General features: G+C 35.2%; 1 protein-coding gene and 1 pseudogene across 2 annotated transcripts in view; both read left to right on the plus strand.

Moving 5' to 3' along the window:
- Nucleotides 1-3,900: 3,900 nt before the first annotated feature.
- Nucleotides 3,901-17,677, plus strand: part of LOC143556274 (stress-related protein-like) — a 271,130-nt pseudogene continuing 257,353 nt past the window's right edge. The window contains exon 1 of the transcript XR_013139359.1: nt 3,901-3,905. The product of XR_013139359.1 is annotated as a stress-related protein-like (transcript). The remainder of the gene's footprint in view (nt 3,906-17,677) is intronic.
- LOC143556278 (L-ascorbate oxidase-like) lies at nt 11,733-17,269 on the plus strand. The gene is made up of 5 exons (XM_077045639.1): nt 11,733-12,040; nt 12,107-12,199; nt 12,501-12,713; nt 15,396-15,596; nt 16,301-17,269. Exons 1-5 carry the CDS (start codon nt 11,762-11,764, stop codon nt 17,258-17,260), a joined length of 1,746 nt encoding a protein of 581 aa, XP_076901754.1. The 5' UTR covers nt 11,733-11,761; the 3' UTR covers nt 17,261-17,269.

Raw genomic sequence — 17,677 nt, forward strand, 5'->3', positions numbered from 1 at the left:
AGGGTCATGAAAAGTGGAGTCTTGCATTTGTGAAGTAGGAATAGGTTCAACAAGCACATCTTCATCCATAGGCTCAGTTAACTCTCCCTGTTCATGAATATCATTAGTAACCCCCTCATCTTCAGCTTGTTGAATCAACGGTCTCTCATCACAACCAATCAACATTTCAGGACCACCATCATTACCATCATCATTATCATTGTCATCAGTACCATCCTCTTCATTATCATCACCATCATCATCTTCCTCATCACTATTACCGGGGGTCCTTGGAATATCAATCGCACCCAGTGTAGGTAGGAGTAACCATGGGAGTACATCCCAGTCATCATTTTCAATGAACTTACTTTAAGCATCCTTCATCCGTTTGCATATATTTGAGTCTTGCAATTTCAAAATCTGCCCTGTCCTCTGAATTTCTGGTGAGTCTCTGTTTATTAAGATCTGCAAAAAACGTGGGTACATTAAGAATCTTTGAGCGAGTGGCCTTTCAGCATTTGAAATCAACCCTTGAAAGATGATTCTCGAAACATTGAAGGGTTGCTAGTAAAGAATTGCGACTGTGAGTGTCCCTAGCTCTCTGCTCAACAAAGTCCAAGTCCCTCTCCGAGGAGATAAGGACTGGATGACATGATGAATCAAAAACCTGTATAATAAAGGAAAACTTCCTTTTTGAAACTGACCCTCCTTTACTCCACCCTGATAGCCCATTGTTTCTTGAAATACTCTTAGTAACCTGGGGACGGAGTAGGACAGTTGAGCCACAAAATTGTCATCAAGGTTCAGTGCAGCTCTGATTGAGGGCTTTGTTATCTCAATGTCATGATTTAGTATTGACGCCTCAATTCTTTCCCCATTGACATCATTCACATATGTTGCAGACCCCCAAAAATCCGTAATATGATTCCTGTATATTGTGGGGTCATTGGTTAAAGCCACCCGTAGATTGGAGTTTCTCAAAAAATTTATCATTGGCTTTAACTCTCTGTTGTCATCATCTATCTCCAATCGAGTACACATATTGTGCCGCTTTTCAAATTTGAACGCCATTAGTTCTGTAAAAACAATAAGAGTTGTCAGTACACAAAGTTGCAGAAACTAATATATGAGAAGAGATAGATGATTAATGGTGTCTTCAATTAACCTGTTCCATAGTAATGTGCGTACCTGCAAAACAAGTAAACAGTTAGTCAGTTTGTTCAATTGGAAACCCTAATTTCAAAAACGGTGCGATGATTATCGAACTGCAATCTCTTACCAAAGTCAAAAGAGAGCTAATGTCAATTATCGAAGTGAAATTGAGTGTAAAAGATCAGCGAGCAAGAGGACCACAGGACGAGCAAGAGGGCGATAGCACGAGCAAGAGGGTTTTCGTTCAGGTTTAATTAGAGAAAAGAGTGAAAAACTTTCTAAGTCCCCTTTTTATACCTAACGAGTTGGTGGTATAGTACGTTGTTTTGTCGTCTAGCACACGACAGTAGTCATTTAATTTCAAATTCACATTTACTACCCTTGCTCGAGTATACAGCCAAAATAAAGGCTGGGTCCCCCTGTACACAATGCTTGCTCGAGTATACTTAAAAATCAGTTCCCTATGCTCGAGATGCATTTCTGTGTGGTCGAAGAACATTGTGCTCGAATACCTTAAATAAAATACATTTCCCATACTCGAGCACAGCAATCTAGTACCCTAATGTGCTCGAAACACTAAATAATCACCTAGCACATACTTTGCTCGAAACACTTAGATGTTTCCTATCATTCAGTTGTCGTGCTCGTAGACTTGAAATCATACTTATGCACTCATGCTCGAAGATACATAGTAAAACAACAAAGTATATCTTCGTGCTCGAAGATCAAAGATACCAAAACACATCAAAAGCAAGCTCGAAGTACAGTCTAATTCCTAGATCATACTCGAAAATACTTAGAACAAACACAGATAACAGTGGTGAAATCAAAATCATTTGCCTAGAAGTTAAGACAAAAATCACACTCAAACTTTGCAATAATTACGATTACAAGTTAATGAAATCATTCCGTTTGCTCAAGCTTGGGTTTGAGGTGAACAAGAGATCAAAATCCAGTTTAAAAATTTATGTCGTTTCATTGGAAAGATCTCAACATGGGATCAGATTGTCCAATAACTGTTACACCACTTCATTTTCAGCCTTATTATGATTTAAGTCAGGCTGACAGTATGTGTAAATTCTTAGCATGATTCTCATGACGTTTGTGATATATTTAAGGTTCAATTAGTTACTTGAGTTAGAATGGTCACACTTTAGACTTTAGTTGCTCCTTATCTCTTCTCAAAGCTTATTTAGCTTTCTCCAAATCACCCCGAATTGACTTCGACCCCCTGATGCGTTGGTAAAAAAATTTAATTTTTCGAGCAGTTTATTGAATAAAAAAATACTTAGTTATCAGACCATAAGGTTGAACGTTGGACTTACAAGCCATCCGGACTTACATGCCTTTCATTCAGAGTGTTTAGGACTTATTTGGATACCCCACTCTTGTAGTTCGTTTAGTGCCCCTTTAGGTCATGATATATTTATTTATTATTAATAATTTTGAAGCATATTTCATTTTCTTTTTCATTTTTTTATTTTTTTTTATTTTTTTTTATTATTTGCTTCATTATCGTTCGATTATAAACTTTCAAATATATATATATATATAGCTATTTAGTAGCTGCTCATAATTTGACAAACTGTTTTTGGTAGACCAAAACATCAACAGGCTCGTGTATGATTGGATAATTGCCTTTCTGCCTATCATTCGGAGAGATGTGCAAGGAAATATACCTTAGTTTTCAAATGAATCACCACATCAAACTTAGCATGATTATTGTATTTGTATCACATAGTTCACTACACTCATGAGAAGAAGCTACACAAATTGTCAATTTACTGAACAGAAATCTTTTAAGCCTATAATCCATGAGTTAGGAGATTGGACAATATGCTATCATTTCCCAAATTAGTTGGATTCAATCTCCACCTGAATTACAATATGTATTTCTGAATATGAACTTGGATAATATTATCATCTCTCTTGTTTGATCACCAAAACAATGTTGCTTATCACAAAACATGTTACATTTTCAAAATCATTTCTTTGAAAGGTCATTTTTAAGGTTAGATTCTGAAAATAGTATAGTCTTGTAGTCACATTTGACAAGCAGACACTTCACAAGTGTCACACACATAATACTCACATCACACATTTCAAACAGCAAAGCACACAATACAGTGAAGCATGCTTAGAAATCCATCGAGCATACTCGGAAGTCCGTAGCAACCTTGAGATGTATCATTACAGAGTTTGTGCTCGACAGAGTTATACATTGTGCTCGAGAAAGAAACTTGTGCTAGGAATACAAGTCATCCATAGTACATGTCCATGCTCGAACATCAACACATATCATTTGTGCTCGAAATATGGTTTGTTTGTGCTCGAAGAACAACATACACCATAAGTACAGAACCATGCTCGGAATACTTAGAAAAGTTTTCCAACGCAAGTCTGTGCTCGAGCAACTTAGCAATTGACATATGTGCTCAAAAGAGTTAGAATTGTCTTTGAGAAGCCTATGCTTGTGCTCGAAGAGCAATAAGTACAACATCGAGCACAGATTCATGCTCGAAGTACTTAGGATCATAGAAATTTATCATTCAAGAACAGATCAAAGTACTAACCGCTGTAAATATCAGATTTAACAGAAATTCGACATTCACACATTCACAAACATGATTATGACACCCAGAACAGTCACACACATGATGAAAGCAAACAGAAAATTCAGATTAGCACAACTATCAATCATGCAAACATTCACAGTGAGAAACATGAATCATCAGTAAGCACCTCACTTAAGCACACATCCTAAATCATACTTCATCAGCATTAATCATTCGTAGACATTTTAACAGAAAATGAAATCTAGTCTTATCTAACGGTTTGGTGAATAAATCAGCCAAATTATCAGATGTATCTACCCTCTTCATTTCTATAAGCCCTTTTTCCTGACAATCCCTAATGAAATGATGTCTAATTTCAATGTGCTTAGTTTTAGAATATTGAACTGGATTCTTAACAATGAACATAGCAGCCGTATTATCAATTAAAATAGGTGTGAGTAAGAAATTCAGACCATAATCCAGCAGTTGGTTTTGAATCCACAGAACCTGTGCACAGCAGGCAGATGCAGCAATGTACTCCGCTTCAGCAGTAGAGATTGACACTGTGGTTTGCTTCTTTCATTGCCATGACACCAATCTGTTTCCAAGAAACTGACATCCTCCTGAGGTTGATTTTCGACTCATGTTGCATCCATCATAATTACTGTCAGTGTAAGCCATCAAATCAAAAGAAGATTTCTTTGGATACCAAATTCCCAGGTCTGGTTTTCCTCTCAAGTATCTGAATTTTCTTTTCACTGCTAGCATATGTGACACCTTTGGATTAGCTTGAAACCTTGCACAAACACACACAACAAACATAATATCTGGCCTAGATGATGTAAGATACATCAATGATCCTATCTTGGCCCTATATTCATGCTGATCAACTGGCTCCCCCTTTTCATCAGGTCCCATTTTATCATGTGTGTCCACTGGTGTTGACACTGTCTTGAAGTCTTGACACTTGAACTTGGTGAGAATCTCTTGAACATATTTGGATTGATTAATGAAAATTCCATCTGGCTTCTGTTGCACTTGCAATCCAAGGAAGAAATTCATTTCTCCCAATGAACTCATTTGGTATTTGGACTTCATCACTTGCTCAAATTCTTTGCACATTTGTTCATTTGTTGACCCAAAAATGATATCATCCACATATACTTGCAGCAGCATCAGATCCTTTCCTCTCCTTTTGTAAAACAAAGTCTTGTCTATGGCTCCTCTACAGAAACCATGTTCTAACAGATGGTTAGACAGCTCATCATACCAGGCTCTTGGTGCCTGATGTAATCCATACAAAGACGACTAGTGAAGAAAACTCTTGATCGAGGATTGGGGAGAGTGCATAGAGTGAATTATTTACTTGAAACTCTATAAATTTGATTGTGTCATCTCTAACCCTTAACTATTTGCTTATTTGTATTTTTTATTATAAATATATGAAAAGAGTTTAACAAGGTCATTAGCTTGTAAAAAATCAGATTAAAAGATAAGTAAAATTATCACATGCCTCCCTCTAGTTTTCTAACAAAGAGAATGCATAAATATGCGTAAAGAAAACAGTCAGTACTTCGTTTTGATACTTTAAAAGTTAAGGGACCAAATGGTAATTAACCTAAAGTTTAACTTAAGGGTTAAAAATAAAAATAGTCCAAAAATTGGTTTAAAAGTCATATGACCGTTCCGACTAATTAGACGACCCGTATTATGGTTTAAAAGTCATATGACCGTTCTGACTAATTAGACGACCCGTATTAAGGTTCGACTCCATGAGACACCCCGTCTAAAGATGAGATGACATGTCTCAACGCAAAATCAGCTCTACCACTTTTTACAGCTCATTATTAATGTGCCACCAGCCTATTAACAGTTATCCATGCAGTATTGGACTAAAAAATGGATCCATGGATGAACATATCATGTATTCCTTCATCCATAATCACCCTCTAACCATATCCTACTCAAATCTAATAGAAAAGAACATGTTCTTGAAGTATTTTCCATGTTTTTGAGTTCTTCATGAAATAGTAAGCATGTTCTTCATATTTAAATGGTGTTACTCTATAAGGAGGCTCTGCTAGAGTGTTTTCAGTTGTAAAAGCCATTCATATAACATCCGTACCAATCTCATACCCAAAATCCTTCTCTTTGTTTGTTCTTGGTATTCTTGAAGTTGCTTCCCCACAAATAAAGGTGTTAAAGGTCTAGTCCTTCATAACCAATTGCTAAAATCCAAGGGCAGGTTCTATCATGGTTAAATTTAAGTTGCAGGAGTGTTTATGTTATAGCTTTAAATACATTTCAAGACTCGTTTAAGTTCGTTTCCTTACGTTTAAGCAAAGATCCAAGCTATTATTTATTGAACCTCAATAAAATTTAGTTATAGAAACCTACATATGTTCTTAAACATATAAAAGGTCTTAGAACACATAAACGAGTATCTTTTTTATGTTTAAAATGATTTTTTAACAAATTAAGTGTTGTGCAGACGGTTAGACGGACCGTTTAATAATGAGATAACCCAACTTAGACACCCAGTCACACACATACAGACCGTATAATAATGATACTACCCGTCTAATATGAGACTACATGTCTGAACTTGTGACACCCTGTCTAAACTGATTTTGGTCAAAAGTCAAAATATCGATTATGCATACTGTCAAACCATTATATGGTCTGTTTGAAAACAAAAATTATTATTTTAATTAAAATTAATTTTTAAACCTATAAACCGAACCAGAATTTATGAACGAGTTTTGAAACGATAAAACCAGACTAGTGTTGTCTGCAGCTGGATCATCAAAAGATCCAGAGATTTTTTCAAACCTATTTATGATAGGTTAAGCATCCAAAAGCAGGAAGGTTATCAGCAGAAGTTCACTGAAACAGATATGAGAGGTTAATACCTTAAACCTTTACAAACTGTTAAACAGATTTACCCTTATAGGACGAACGTGTCTTTTGTCTTAAGGAATGAGAAAAACGTTTACAAACGTTGTAACACAAGATAGAAAATAAAAGCACTCAGACTAAATACATATGTGTCTGGATCCAAATATAAGTGATAAGTAGCAGGTATACAATGCGTCAGTCTTAAACCATATTTCCAATGGACATAACTCCTCGAGATATTGTTATGTGTGTATATTAGTGATACACCCTAGGGAAGAGGAGATGCCTTGCTGAGCTGTACAGAAAGCTATATTTGTGTTTTAACGAAAAGTTTGAAAATGTTTTAGATTCAGTCAACGATTCACTAGCATACTGTTGACGTATTTTCATAACTGTTTTATAGTATATCAAACATGATGGAGAATGATGATAGATAGTCATTAGATGCTATCATATGGCTCATATATTTGAATCATAATTAATGCAAATTATGTTTCAAAAATATCAAATGGATGATTATAACCTGACATTTTGTGGAAACGTCACACGAGCCCATATCTAGTCGCAATTGGATACATCAATGATATACGAGGGAAGGCACAAATGTCTATGCTCATTCTTGTGGAATAATAAGGCACGGATATCTATGCTCATTCTCTAGGGAACCCTCCCCATTCGCTACACACACCTAATGAATGAGGCTTCCAATAGTTAATGGCCTCCCATTCGCTAAATCCCATAGCGAATGGGCACTCTTAAATAACAAATGAGATGCTAGTCTAACGAATGGACCCCATTCGCAATACAATCCATAGCGAATAGGCGATATTGATTAAACTATCCCTCGTCTATTCAATCAGCTACGGATAATAAATCATGCACTAATAGACTCCCCTTTTTCCATAGCTATCGGATACCTTAACTCCAAATCGTCAATCGCAATTAATAACTCCCCCTTGACTGATGATCCTCGGGCTTGTGTAGACAAACAAATCTTTAAGTATTGTAAGAAAACCAACAACTCGTAGCTTCTTGTATCAGATCTCCCCCTCAAGTAAGCATCTCCAGGTGATCATCCCTATCATCCAACTGGCATATGATATGGATCAATCTTTCAGCAATCAGTAGCTAATCATCAGCTATCCATCAGCACCGGTAAAGCAGAAATATCTTTACATTTGACCTCGTCACACATCTTCATGAACAACCCTATCATTCAGAATTTTTCACTTCGGTTTTCCCTCCCTTGATAACGTTTATCCCAAAATATTAACCTTGTATGCTCTCTTATATCCCATTCTCTTGGATGCACTACTGTTTTGGGCATATGATACAAAAATCCAACCTTTATCAATCAATTCTGAACAATCTGATTCTTCAATTCAATGACAAGACTCATATTGCATTCTTCAACAAGATCAACCTATTCAAGAGTTATCCCCTTCAATAGAAGTAATCCACTAAATACTCGTAGACAACATTGTAAGGATCAAATTCCTTTAGAAAGAAGTAAACGGACAGACACTCATAGCCTACATAATCTGGTTTCAATCTCAAACAAATCAGCCAACAAATGAAGATCAATTGCAATCTTGAACTTAGTCAAACTTATCTTCAAACCGTGTATTACCACCCAAATTTCAGTAATTTTTCAAGAAACCCTTGCAAACTTAAGATGATACCAATCAAATAAAATCCTTGAAATTTTTTACCTCCTTCTTTTCTTGACGATTCGACAAGGTCTTGAATAAAGATCAAACATCTCCAATAAACTCCTCTTTATATTAATCGTGTTATCCCTATCGGGCAGTAGATACACGTGAAAAGTCAGTCGGAAAATATGTTGCCAAAATTTTCAAGAAGAGTGTCCCGCTTATTTAGAATATCCTAGAATATTTTCGATTAAGAAAATTTTCCCAAAGTACTCTTTTTTTTTATCGGGGACACCCATCTTCCATGTGGTAAGAGAAACCATCCCTCATTCTTTAAACATTCGTCCTCAGTCGCTAGACAGGTCCACATTCATTAAAATCTCCACATTCGCTAAATTGATCCTCATTCGCTATAATATTCTCATTCGTTAAATAATCATAACGAATGGCCAATCCTGGTAGCAAATGAACAACTTGAGCAGTAAACTAACGAATGAGAGGTTGGAGCGGGTACTGTAAATGCCAGAAAACCGATTCTTGCCGGATTAGCACGATGAACAGGCGGTAAGATTAGCACGAAGAACACGATGAATACGTCGCAAATCATAATCTAGAAACAAATTTATGTATCACGAGCAACCGTCCGCTCTTTATACCAATTGTGGAGACATCACACGAGCCTAGATCTAGTCGCAATTGGATACATCAATGATATACGAGACGATAAATTACATAGAATGATATCGAGCCAAATGATCGTTTCATTGATAATAACCAAATGATTACAAGATCTCATACATGAATACATACATACGGTTAAGCTCTATTCGCCTCGATGTGCACCACGAGGCGGCCTATCATTCTAGAGAGAATCCAACATCATAACGTTACATGTGGAATATAAGGCACGAATCTCTATGCTCATTCTCTAAGGAAGGCATATTTATAGGCACCCTCCCCATTTGCTAGACACACCTAACGAATGAGGCTTCCCATAGCGAAGGGCCTCCCATTCGCTAAATCCCATAGCGAATGAGTACTCTTAAATAACGAATGAGCCACATATGCTACACCCTTAGCGTATCTGCTCCTAGGCTAACGAATGAGATGATAGTCTAAGGAATGGACCCCCATTCGCTAGACAATTCATAGCAAATGGGCCATATTACATGATAGAATATTGACTAAACTACCCCTAGCCTATTCGATCAACTATGGACACATTCACTAACACATTTTATAAAAGAATATTTTAATAAAACACTTCTGCTAAATGAATGCAATTTTAATATATTTACAAAACCGATACCAATTATTGGTCATGCGTCTAGGCCCCCGAGGCTGGGTGTGACTCCACAACCCTGTCTGAAACCCTCCCCCCCCTCCCCCCCCCCTCCCCTGTCACTCTCACCCTCTCTCTATCTTTTTAGCACCACCACGCCCACCACCCTATTTGAAACCCCTCTCTCCCCGATCCCGCCTTCTCTCCTTCTCTCTCTATAAATTTTAAAAAGGTTTATAGAATTTTTTAAATAGTAACTTAGGAATATGTTAGGTGTGCGTGTGTTGGGAGAGACACATAAGATAATAGTGAGTCATGTATTAGTTATTTTAGTCTCACATTGACACCAGGTAATTCCATACTCAGTCTCGTACCCATTACTCAATCCACATTGGGTTCATGGCATACGTAATGAGTCTCGCATTAACACCAGGTAATTCCATACTCAGTCTTGTACCCATTACTCAATCCACATTGGGTTCTCCACATCGGGTTCATGGCATACCCAATACCCAGGGGTATCATGTATATTCGTTTATGGTTTTATTTTGTTTCAAATTACGTGTTAGGGTGCCCATTAAACGCAACCCGATTTTAAGCGCACCTCAACCATCAAATTGAAATATCAAATACTCAAGTATACTTTTAGTAATTCAATGTTTTTAATGATTTTAATTTGTAAGTTTAACATATTGATTATAATTTCAAGAGTGTACAATATATCGATATTTTCAGTTCTCCTACGGGTAAACAAACTCGGGTAATAGGACGGGTGTTACCAAATACCAACACTCTCCCTAAACAAATTATATCTTAAAAACTAATATCATACTCCATTCCATACCCGTATTCTCTCTCAAATGCTTTGAGTTTTGAGTTTTCCTATGTTTTGCATCTTTTTCTATCCCTAAGGACATGTTCGCTTCCTCTGTAGTGATGAAGTTCACCACGAAGTTCTTATCAAGGCCCCCATCATGGTGATGCCACTCTACTAAACTAATGATCAAAGGACTTTTAGCCTAGCAGTATCAAGAAGTGTAGAAAATGTGTTACTCCCCTAGTAGTTGAGAGTTTTAGTGTCTTAATGTGAAGAGGTCTACGATCAGAAGTAGGATGTAGGTATGCTAGTTAACTTTTTAATGTAAACTTAACCAATGACCATGTTAAAGTTTATATCTCAGATTTTTAACTAGCTAATTTGCTTGGCTTGCATTGTAGTTTTAGTTACTAATAAATGTTACTAGTCATTATGTAGTGTAATTTCAAATGTTTGTTGAAGTTAACGTCTCAATCAATCATTACATTACATGTGAGTTTTATAACAAAGTTGAAATTGTGACCAAACTCTCAAAACCACTTTTCGTAGGTTCCATTAAGTTGGTTGCTTTATGTTCAAATTTGAGTTCCTAATTCACAATTCTAAGGATTAAATAACCCTTTTTAGAGCATAAAAATATAGATAAAGATTTGATTTACTTAAAATATGCTTTCATGTAATTTTCTTTTCATTGAATTCCAATTTTGGTTTTTTGATATTAAATAAAATTTATAAAAACAATTTTCAATCATATATATTTATATTTAGAGATGATTTTAAAATAAGAACCATATATAGATGATGGTTTCGTCGAGATTAGATGCCTAAAAACGAGTAGGGCAGGGGAGGAAAAGGGGGCGGTGATGGTTAGTGGTGTTTTTATTAGAGGCCAATTAGAGGGTAAAGAATATGAGGCACACGAAGAATTATATTGCGATGTCTATATTTAAATTTTGAGGATAAAACAACTTGATATATAAAACTAAGGCTTAATCTCGTTTAGTAAAGGAGCCCCGATATATATACTCAGTTCTAACGTGTTTAAGTTTCACTCGATTCAAGTTAAAATTAGCATCTGAAAAACGACTCATGAATGATTTGATTTAACGAGATTACCTAATGTTAGAAAGGGAAAAACTATCCTTTTAAACAATGTTTTCAACATTTGCAATTATTTTTTTATAATATTACGCTTTTCTGTAGGAGTGTTTTGCTACGCAGGAAAAGAAAAAAACAACTAAAACATGCTAATTGTCAACAACTAATCCAAAGCAAATATTCCCAAATCCAGAGCAATGCTTTTCGATATATACATCAAGCATCAGAATTTGTACGTTATTTGACATCACTAAAGCTTTTGGAAAGTGCCCACTCACAGTATAAATACCTTATAGTTGATCCCTTTATATCACTTGCAATAACCTAAATGGCTCTACTTAGGCTCACACCCATATGCTCACTAGCATACTTGTGTTGTTTTGGGCTCTTTGTGAGCTCGGTTTTGGGTGCAAAAATTAGACATTTCAAATGGGAAGTCGAGTACATGTATGGCGCACCTGATTGTCTGGAAAACGTGGTGATGGGCATCAACGGTCAGTTACCTGGCCCGACCATCAGGGCACGGGCCGGGGACACTGTGCATGTCAATCTCACAAACAAACTTCACACTGAGGGAGTCGTTATTCACTGGCATGGAATTAGACAGGTTTAAACTCTACATTTTTTCTTTTTATTTGGTTTGTAATCAATTTTCTTTGCTTCTTGATGTTAGCTCGGAACACCATGGGCCGATGGGACGGCATCCATATCACAATGTGCTATAAACCCCGGAGAAACATTTGTATACCGGTTCAAGGTTGATAAGGTACCTATCCACAAAATTCCTTTTGTCGTGTATGGTTAATAACTCGTCAAACAGGTAAAATAAATAAAATAATTGCATTAAATTCTTGTTATATTCTTTTAATACATCTTCTTAACTTTAAAATTGACGATTTTCTCTTGAGGGTGGAATAGAAATGATCGGGTGGGCCAGTGGTATGCTAGTTTTTCAAATGACCGTTAAAAAAAATAGTTTACTTGTTAGACTTTGTAATGGCATAGAATGAGTTAACGGAGAGTGATTTAAGCCATTATAATGAAAGGTGAACAATGATTCGGTGCAGGCAGGTACGTACTTTTACCATGGACATTATGGAATGCAAAGATCAGCAGGGTTATACGGAATGCTAATAGTAGACGTCATAAAAGGGAAGAAGGAACCCTTTCGATACGACGGAGAGTTCGATCTCTTGTTAAGTGACTGGTGGCACAAAGGCGTTCATCAACAAGAGGTTGATCTCTATGCTAATCCAATGCGTTGGATAGGCGAACCTCAGGTATGCGTTATCGTAATTTTATATTCTTTTAAACATATATTTTTCAAGAAATTTTTATTTTTTTTCAATCATGATCAAATTAATTATATTCTTTTACCATTATTTTTCTTATATGCGTATTTTTTTTTCTTATGTGCATTTAAAGAAAATGATACTTAACATTTGCATGATTTCAAAACTTTACCTAACTAGTCATCTGAATATGATTTCAAAAATATTGCCCCTTTTAAAATTTCTCCATAAAGGTATTGTTCAATAAAAGCAAACCCGTGGTACAACTACGCCAAAATTTAGAGAATTTGTCCTTGGCCATGTAATTCTCGCCTGGACGTCCAAAAGAAATGTAAATTTCGTGGACAGGTGTCATCATTAGATTGGTTTTATTTGTTCATTGTGTAACTTACAAAAGTGTGAGTTTCGTTTACACAGCATGTCATTGTTTTTGTTCTGTTTTTGGTCTCATGAAATTTCGTTTAGAAGTGGCCATAAATATGTTGTTTTCTCAAGGGAAGTCTCTTAAGACATGTGATTTTCGTTTTCTTATGATTAGTAAACTTTTATAGAAGTATTCCACTAAATGGTAAAATTGTTAAGCGGTTATAAAATTTAGTTAAAATCTAATTAAGAAAATTGTTTCACTAAGTGGGTGCGGGGAGGGCGATAGCTTCCAGCCCGACCATCCAGATAGGCCCACTTTTTTTTTAAGTTGTATATATATATATATATATGTGCATTGAAAAAAAATATGCATGCTTAATATTTAAACCGAATTAATCAGTCTAGTTAAGCCTATTTTTATAAAAAAAAAACAATTTTGCACAATCTAAATCATAACCAAATAAGTCTATTTGTAAATTTAAGTGCTTAACCAAAACAAAAAACTCTTATTTAAGGCCCAAATTTTTTCTCGCTTTAAAGCCAAATTTTTTTAAAGATTCTCGGAGATGACCCTATCTATAATGGGTTTCCTCCTAAATATAAAATAAATATGATCAGTTTTACTAGTGGGCCATCACTAAATGGTAAAACAGTATAAAAAGTATGAAGGAACTTTTAATGATGGTTTTTGAATAGAAAATTGCCAGAAATGATAGAAAGACAGAAACCCTGGTCGCACGCTTGTGCTTTTTATCTCCTTTTGTGTAGCAAATAGAGAAAAAGCAGAAGCAACATGGATTACGTGTCGGAATGGTCAAAAGCATAGAAACTACATAATAGTGATTCTTTTGTTCTTTTTCTTTTTTTTTTTAACGGCATAATAATGATTTACTTAGCAACAATTGAAGTAAAACTAATGGTTAAATTCATTTTTTAAACTTTTTCCTTTTAAAAAGGTATAATTTATCCTTGGCGTGGAAAATTATAAACACAAACGTTACGCCAGTCATTCTGGCTTGGTGAAATTTCAGTTAGTAACTGATAAATCATAAATCAAAAGTCAAAACAGAACATGTGTGTTTATATATTAATTAGTCATGCTAAATGATAGAAATTTATATAGTTTGACCTATTTCATTTTAATACAACCCAAGCACAGCTTATTTAATTGAGCGTATTAAATAAGTCAACTTAGTATTGCTTAAACAAGTCAGCCGTATATTACATGTTTAAATAACTAGGACATAACATAAAAAAGGTAGTTATATATACTTATGTTGTGCTTCATCGGCGGAACCAGGGGAGGGTCCTGAGGGTCCGGTGACCCTCCGGCCGCCAGATTTTAAGTTAGCCGGAAAATGTCATGGAGATGCTTCATTAATGTTTTGACCCTCTAAATAGTCTTTTCTAAAGTAGTTTAAGTGCTGAGAGAAGATGAAAAATAACGTCGTCGGAGTTTTTTCCGGTAAGATTTCTGAAAATGTGAAGTAGAATGAAGAAGACGACGATAAGTTGGTGCTAGTTTACTGTGCTCTACAGTTTACAGTCATATATTATTAATTTATCTTATTTATATATATTTTTGTGTGCTACTATTTCCAAGACAGAGAGAAATTTGATTGATGCCTACTTACTTTTTTTACTCGTATATGAATTTAATTTCTTTATTGGTTTATATTACTTCAGTTATATTATCAAGTTATTATATTTTATTTTTTTATGTATCATTTTCTATGGATAGATTTTATAAGAAAAAAGTAATATAGCTAAAACGCATTTGTCACTACATAAAAATGTTTCTTATTGTCCGCTTATCTTTCTATCTATTGTAATTTGATCTTTTTATTATATGATTCTAAAGTTAAAATAAAATAAAAGCTAAACCCAACATTTTTTTCAAATTTTGAAAGTAAAATAATCAAAAATTAATGGTTTAAAGATACGAAGACCCAAGTAGTAACTGATTTACATGCGATATCAATCGAAAGTAAATTTTAGACCCTCTTATTTAAATCTTCTGGTTCCGCCACTGTTGTGCTTCATGGTGTATTGTGAATTGCCATCCATAATATACGCATGCAAACGTATGTATGAATATTATGATCTGTGACCCAATTCAAAACTTTTACATTTACTTGATTAGACATTCAAACACTGAAAAAATGATCCTTGCAGAACAACAATCTTGAGTCCAGCCAGCGTTCTGGATTAAAGAATATTATTTTAAAACGCATTAAAGTGGTATCCTAGTACTTAATGTTGGTATATACTTATATAATCTATATAAAAGTTTCTTAATTTTAGAGTTTGCTGATAAATGGAAGAGGACAATACAACTGCTCATTAGCGGCGGCACATAATAGCAAGGGGTCGACTCTTCACGGGTGCAAGTTTAGGGGAAACGAACGGTGTGCACCTAACATACTACATGTTAAGCCAAACAAGACATACAGGCTCAGAGTAGCAAGCACCACTGCTTTAGCTTCACTCAACCTTGCCATTGGGGTAAATAATTCTATAAGCCACCATTTTATTGAAAATTATATAAAATAATAACCAACATTTTTATTATTTTCATTTTAGACTTTTAATTTTATGCAAAGTTAATACCGGCTGCCATATATTATGATAGCACATGACAAAATAAACTAGCTACTCGTCTTTCAAAATTAAAGTTTTTAAGAGATATAATGCATATTTATCTATCCTGAAATTTAAAGAATAAACAAATTTTATTTATGTATAAATATGGCGATTGTGACAAGATTACAATGTGAACATCTACGCATATATCACTACTTTAAAAAAGGTATTTCTATGAATGATTTTTTGTCGTTATAGAAAGACGAAATTTCATCGTCAGCTTTACAATAGACAAAGTTTTCCGCTAATTTTGATTTGACAAACGAGATTTATCGCAAAGTTTATGGCATAATTTAAATTTATTACTAACTTTGCTACGAATAATATTCTCACAGTCATAGCAAAAACAACAACGATAAACTCATTTATGACGAATTAATTAGTCCCTCATGAAGTTAAACTTTCAATCATATAGATGATCGATCATATGATTTTCTTAAATTACTGTTAACTTTATAGAAAAATAGGAAGAAACTTTAAAATAAAAACTACAAAGTTATTTTCTTGTCATAGTTAAAATGCAGTATAAGAAACTAGATGGTGATATTTCCTTTTGATTTATGCAGAACCACAAGATGGTGATGGTAGAAGCCGATGGAAACTACCTAAACAAAGTTTTGGTAGACGACTTTGACATATACTCTGGTGAAACATACTCTGTTTTATTTCGCACCGATCAAAATCCAGCTGATAACTACTGGATCTCGGTCGGTGTGAGAGGAAGAGAGCCAAAAACACCCCAAGCCTTAGCCATATTACACTACCAAACGACCACCGCCTCAAAACTCCCCACACTTGTTCCACCACAAACACCTCTTTGGAATGACTACGAGCGTAGCAAATCCTTCTCTAAAAAAATTCTTGCTCTAAGAGGATCACCAAGCCCTCCTGTTGATAGTCACCGTCGAATATTCCTGCTCAACACCCAGAACCACATAGATGGCTTTACCAAATGGTCCATCAACAATGTGTCATTGACCCTTCCCCCGACCCCCTACTTAGGGTCGATCAAACACGGCTTTACCAATGCTTTTGACCAAACAAGCCCGCCCGATATGTTTGATAACACGTATGACATCATGCGGCCCCCACCAAATACCAACTCCACATATGGGAATGGTGTTTACATGCTAAAGTTTAACACTACCATTGATGTGATACTACAAAATGCCAATGCAATAAATCCAAATGTGAGTGAGATACATCCATGGCATCTTCATGGTCATGACTTTTGGGTGTTGGGGTATGGAGAAGGTAAGTTTTCCAAGAAAGATGAAGAAACATTTAACTTGAAAAACCCGCCACTAAGAAATACCGCGGTTATATTTCCTTATGGGTGGACCGCGCTAAGATTTGTTACAGATAATCCGGGTGTTTGGGCATTTCATTGTCACATAGAGCCTCATTTGCATATGGGCATGGGTGTGATTTTTGCAGAAGGGGTGCATCTAGTGGGGGATATACCAAGTGAGGCTCTTTCTTGTGGTTTGACCGGGAAGATGTTAATGAGTAAAACCCACAACTAAGAGGGAAGGCATTTAATATGCCAACTTTTGTTAAGTTATAATTTAAAGAAACTATTTAAACTTGAAAGCATGGTTTTGCTATTTTGTAGTAATTGTGTGTTTGTGTCATTGGGATTTTTGAAATTGAGAAAGTATTTAATAAATAAACTATTTCCAATGTCTTTTATAAAAGGTTATGATGAAGGAGGTGTGACCACCATTTGAATGTTTTGGTGGGAGTTGCTAGTAAGTGGTGATTAGGTTGTGAAGATATCTAAAATAAAGGTGATAAAAAGAGACAACAAAAGATTGTAGTGGTTGTAGTAGTTGTCTTAACATTATACAAGAGGATTGAAGCAATCTCTAGTTGAATATTAACAATCACTCACTTTTAATAAAAAATTATCACTTTTCTATAAAACTATCAAGTTTTTTTAC

This window comes from Bidens hawaiensis, unplaced genomic scaffold, assembly GCF_021521415.1.
Source record: "Bidens hawaiensis isolate Kalapana, Puna unplaced genomic scaffold, B.hawaiensis_p1.1 tig00018502_1, whole genome shotgun sequence".
NCBI lineage: Eukaryota > Viridiplantae > Streptophyta > Magnoliopsida > Asterales > Asteraceae > Bidens > Bidens hawaiensis.

Bases quoted from the DNA above. Each gene is read 5' to 3' on its own strand.
- LOC143556278 (XM_077045639.1), top strand. From the start codon at position 11,762: ATGGCTCTACTTAGGCTCACACCCATATGCTCACTAGCATACTTGTGT. The intron at 12,041-12,106 runs GTTTAAACTCTA...TCTTGATGTTAG, and splicing joins ACTGGCATGGAATTAGACAG to CTCGGAACACCATGGGCCGA. The intron at 12,200-12,500 runs GTACCTATCCAC...GATTCGGTGCAG, and splicing joins ACCGGTTCAAGGTTGATAAG to GCAGGTACGTACTTTTACCA.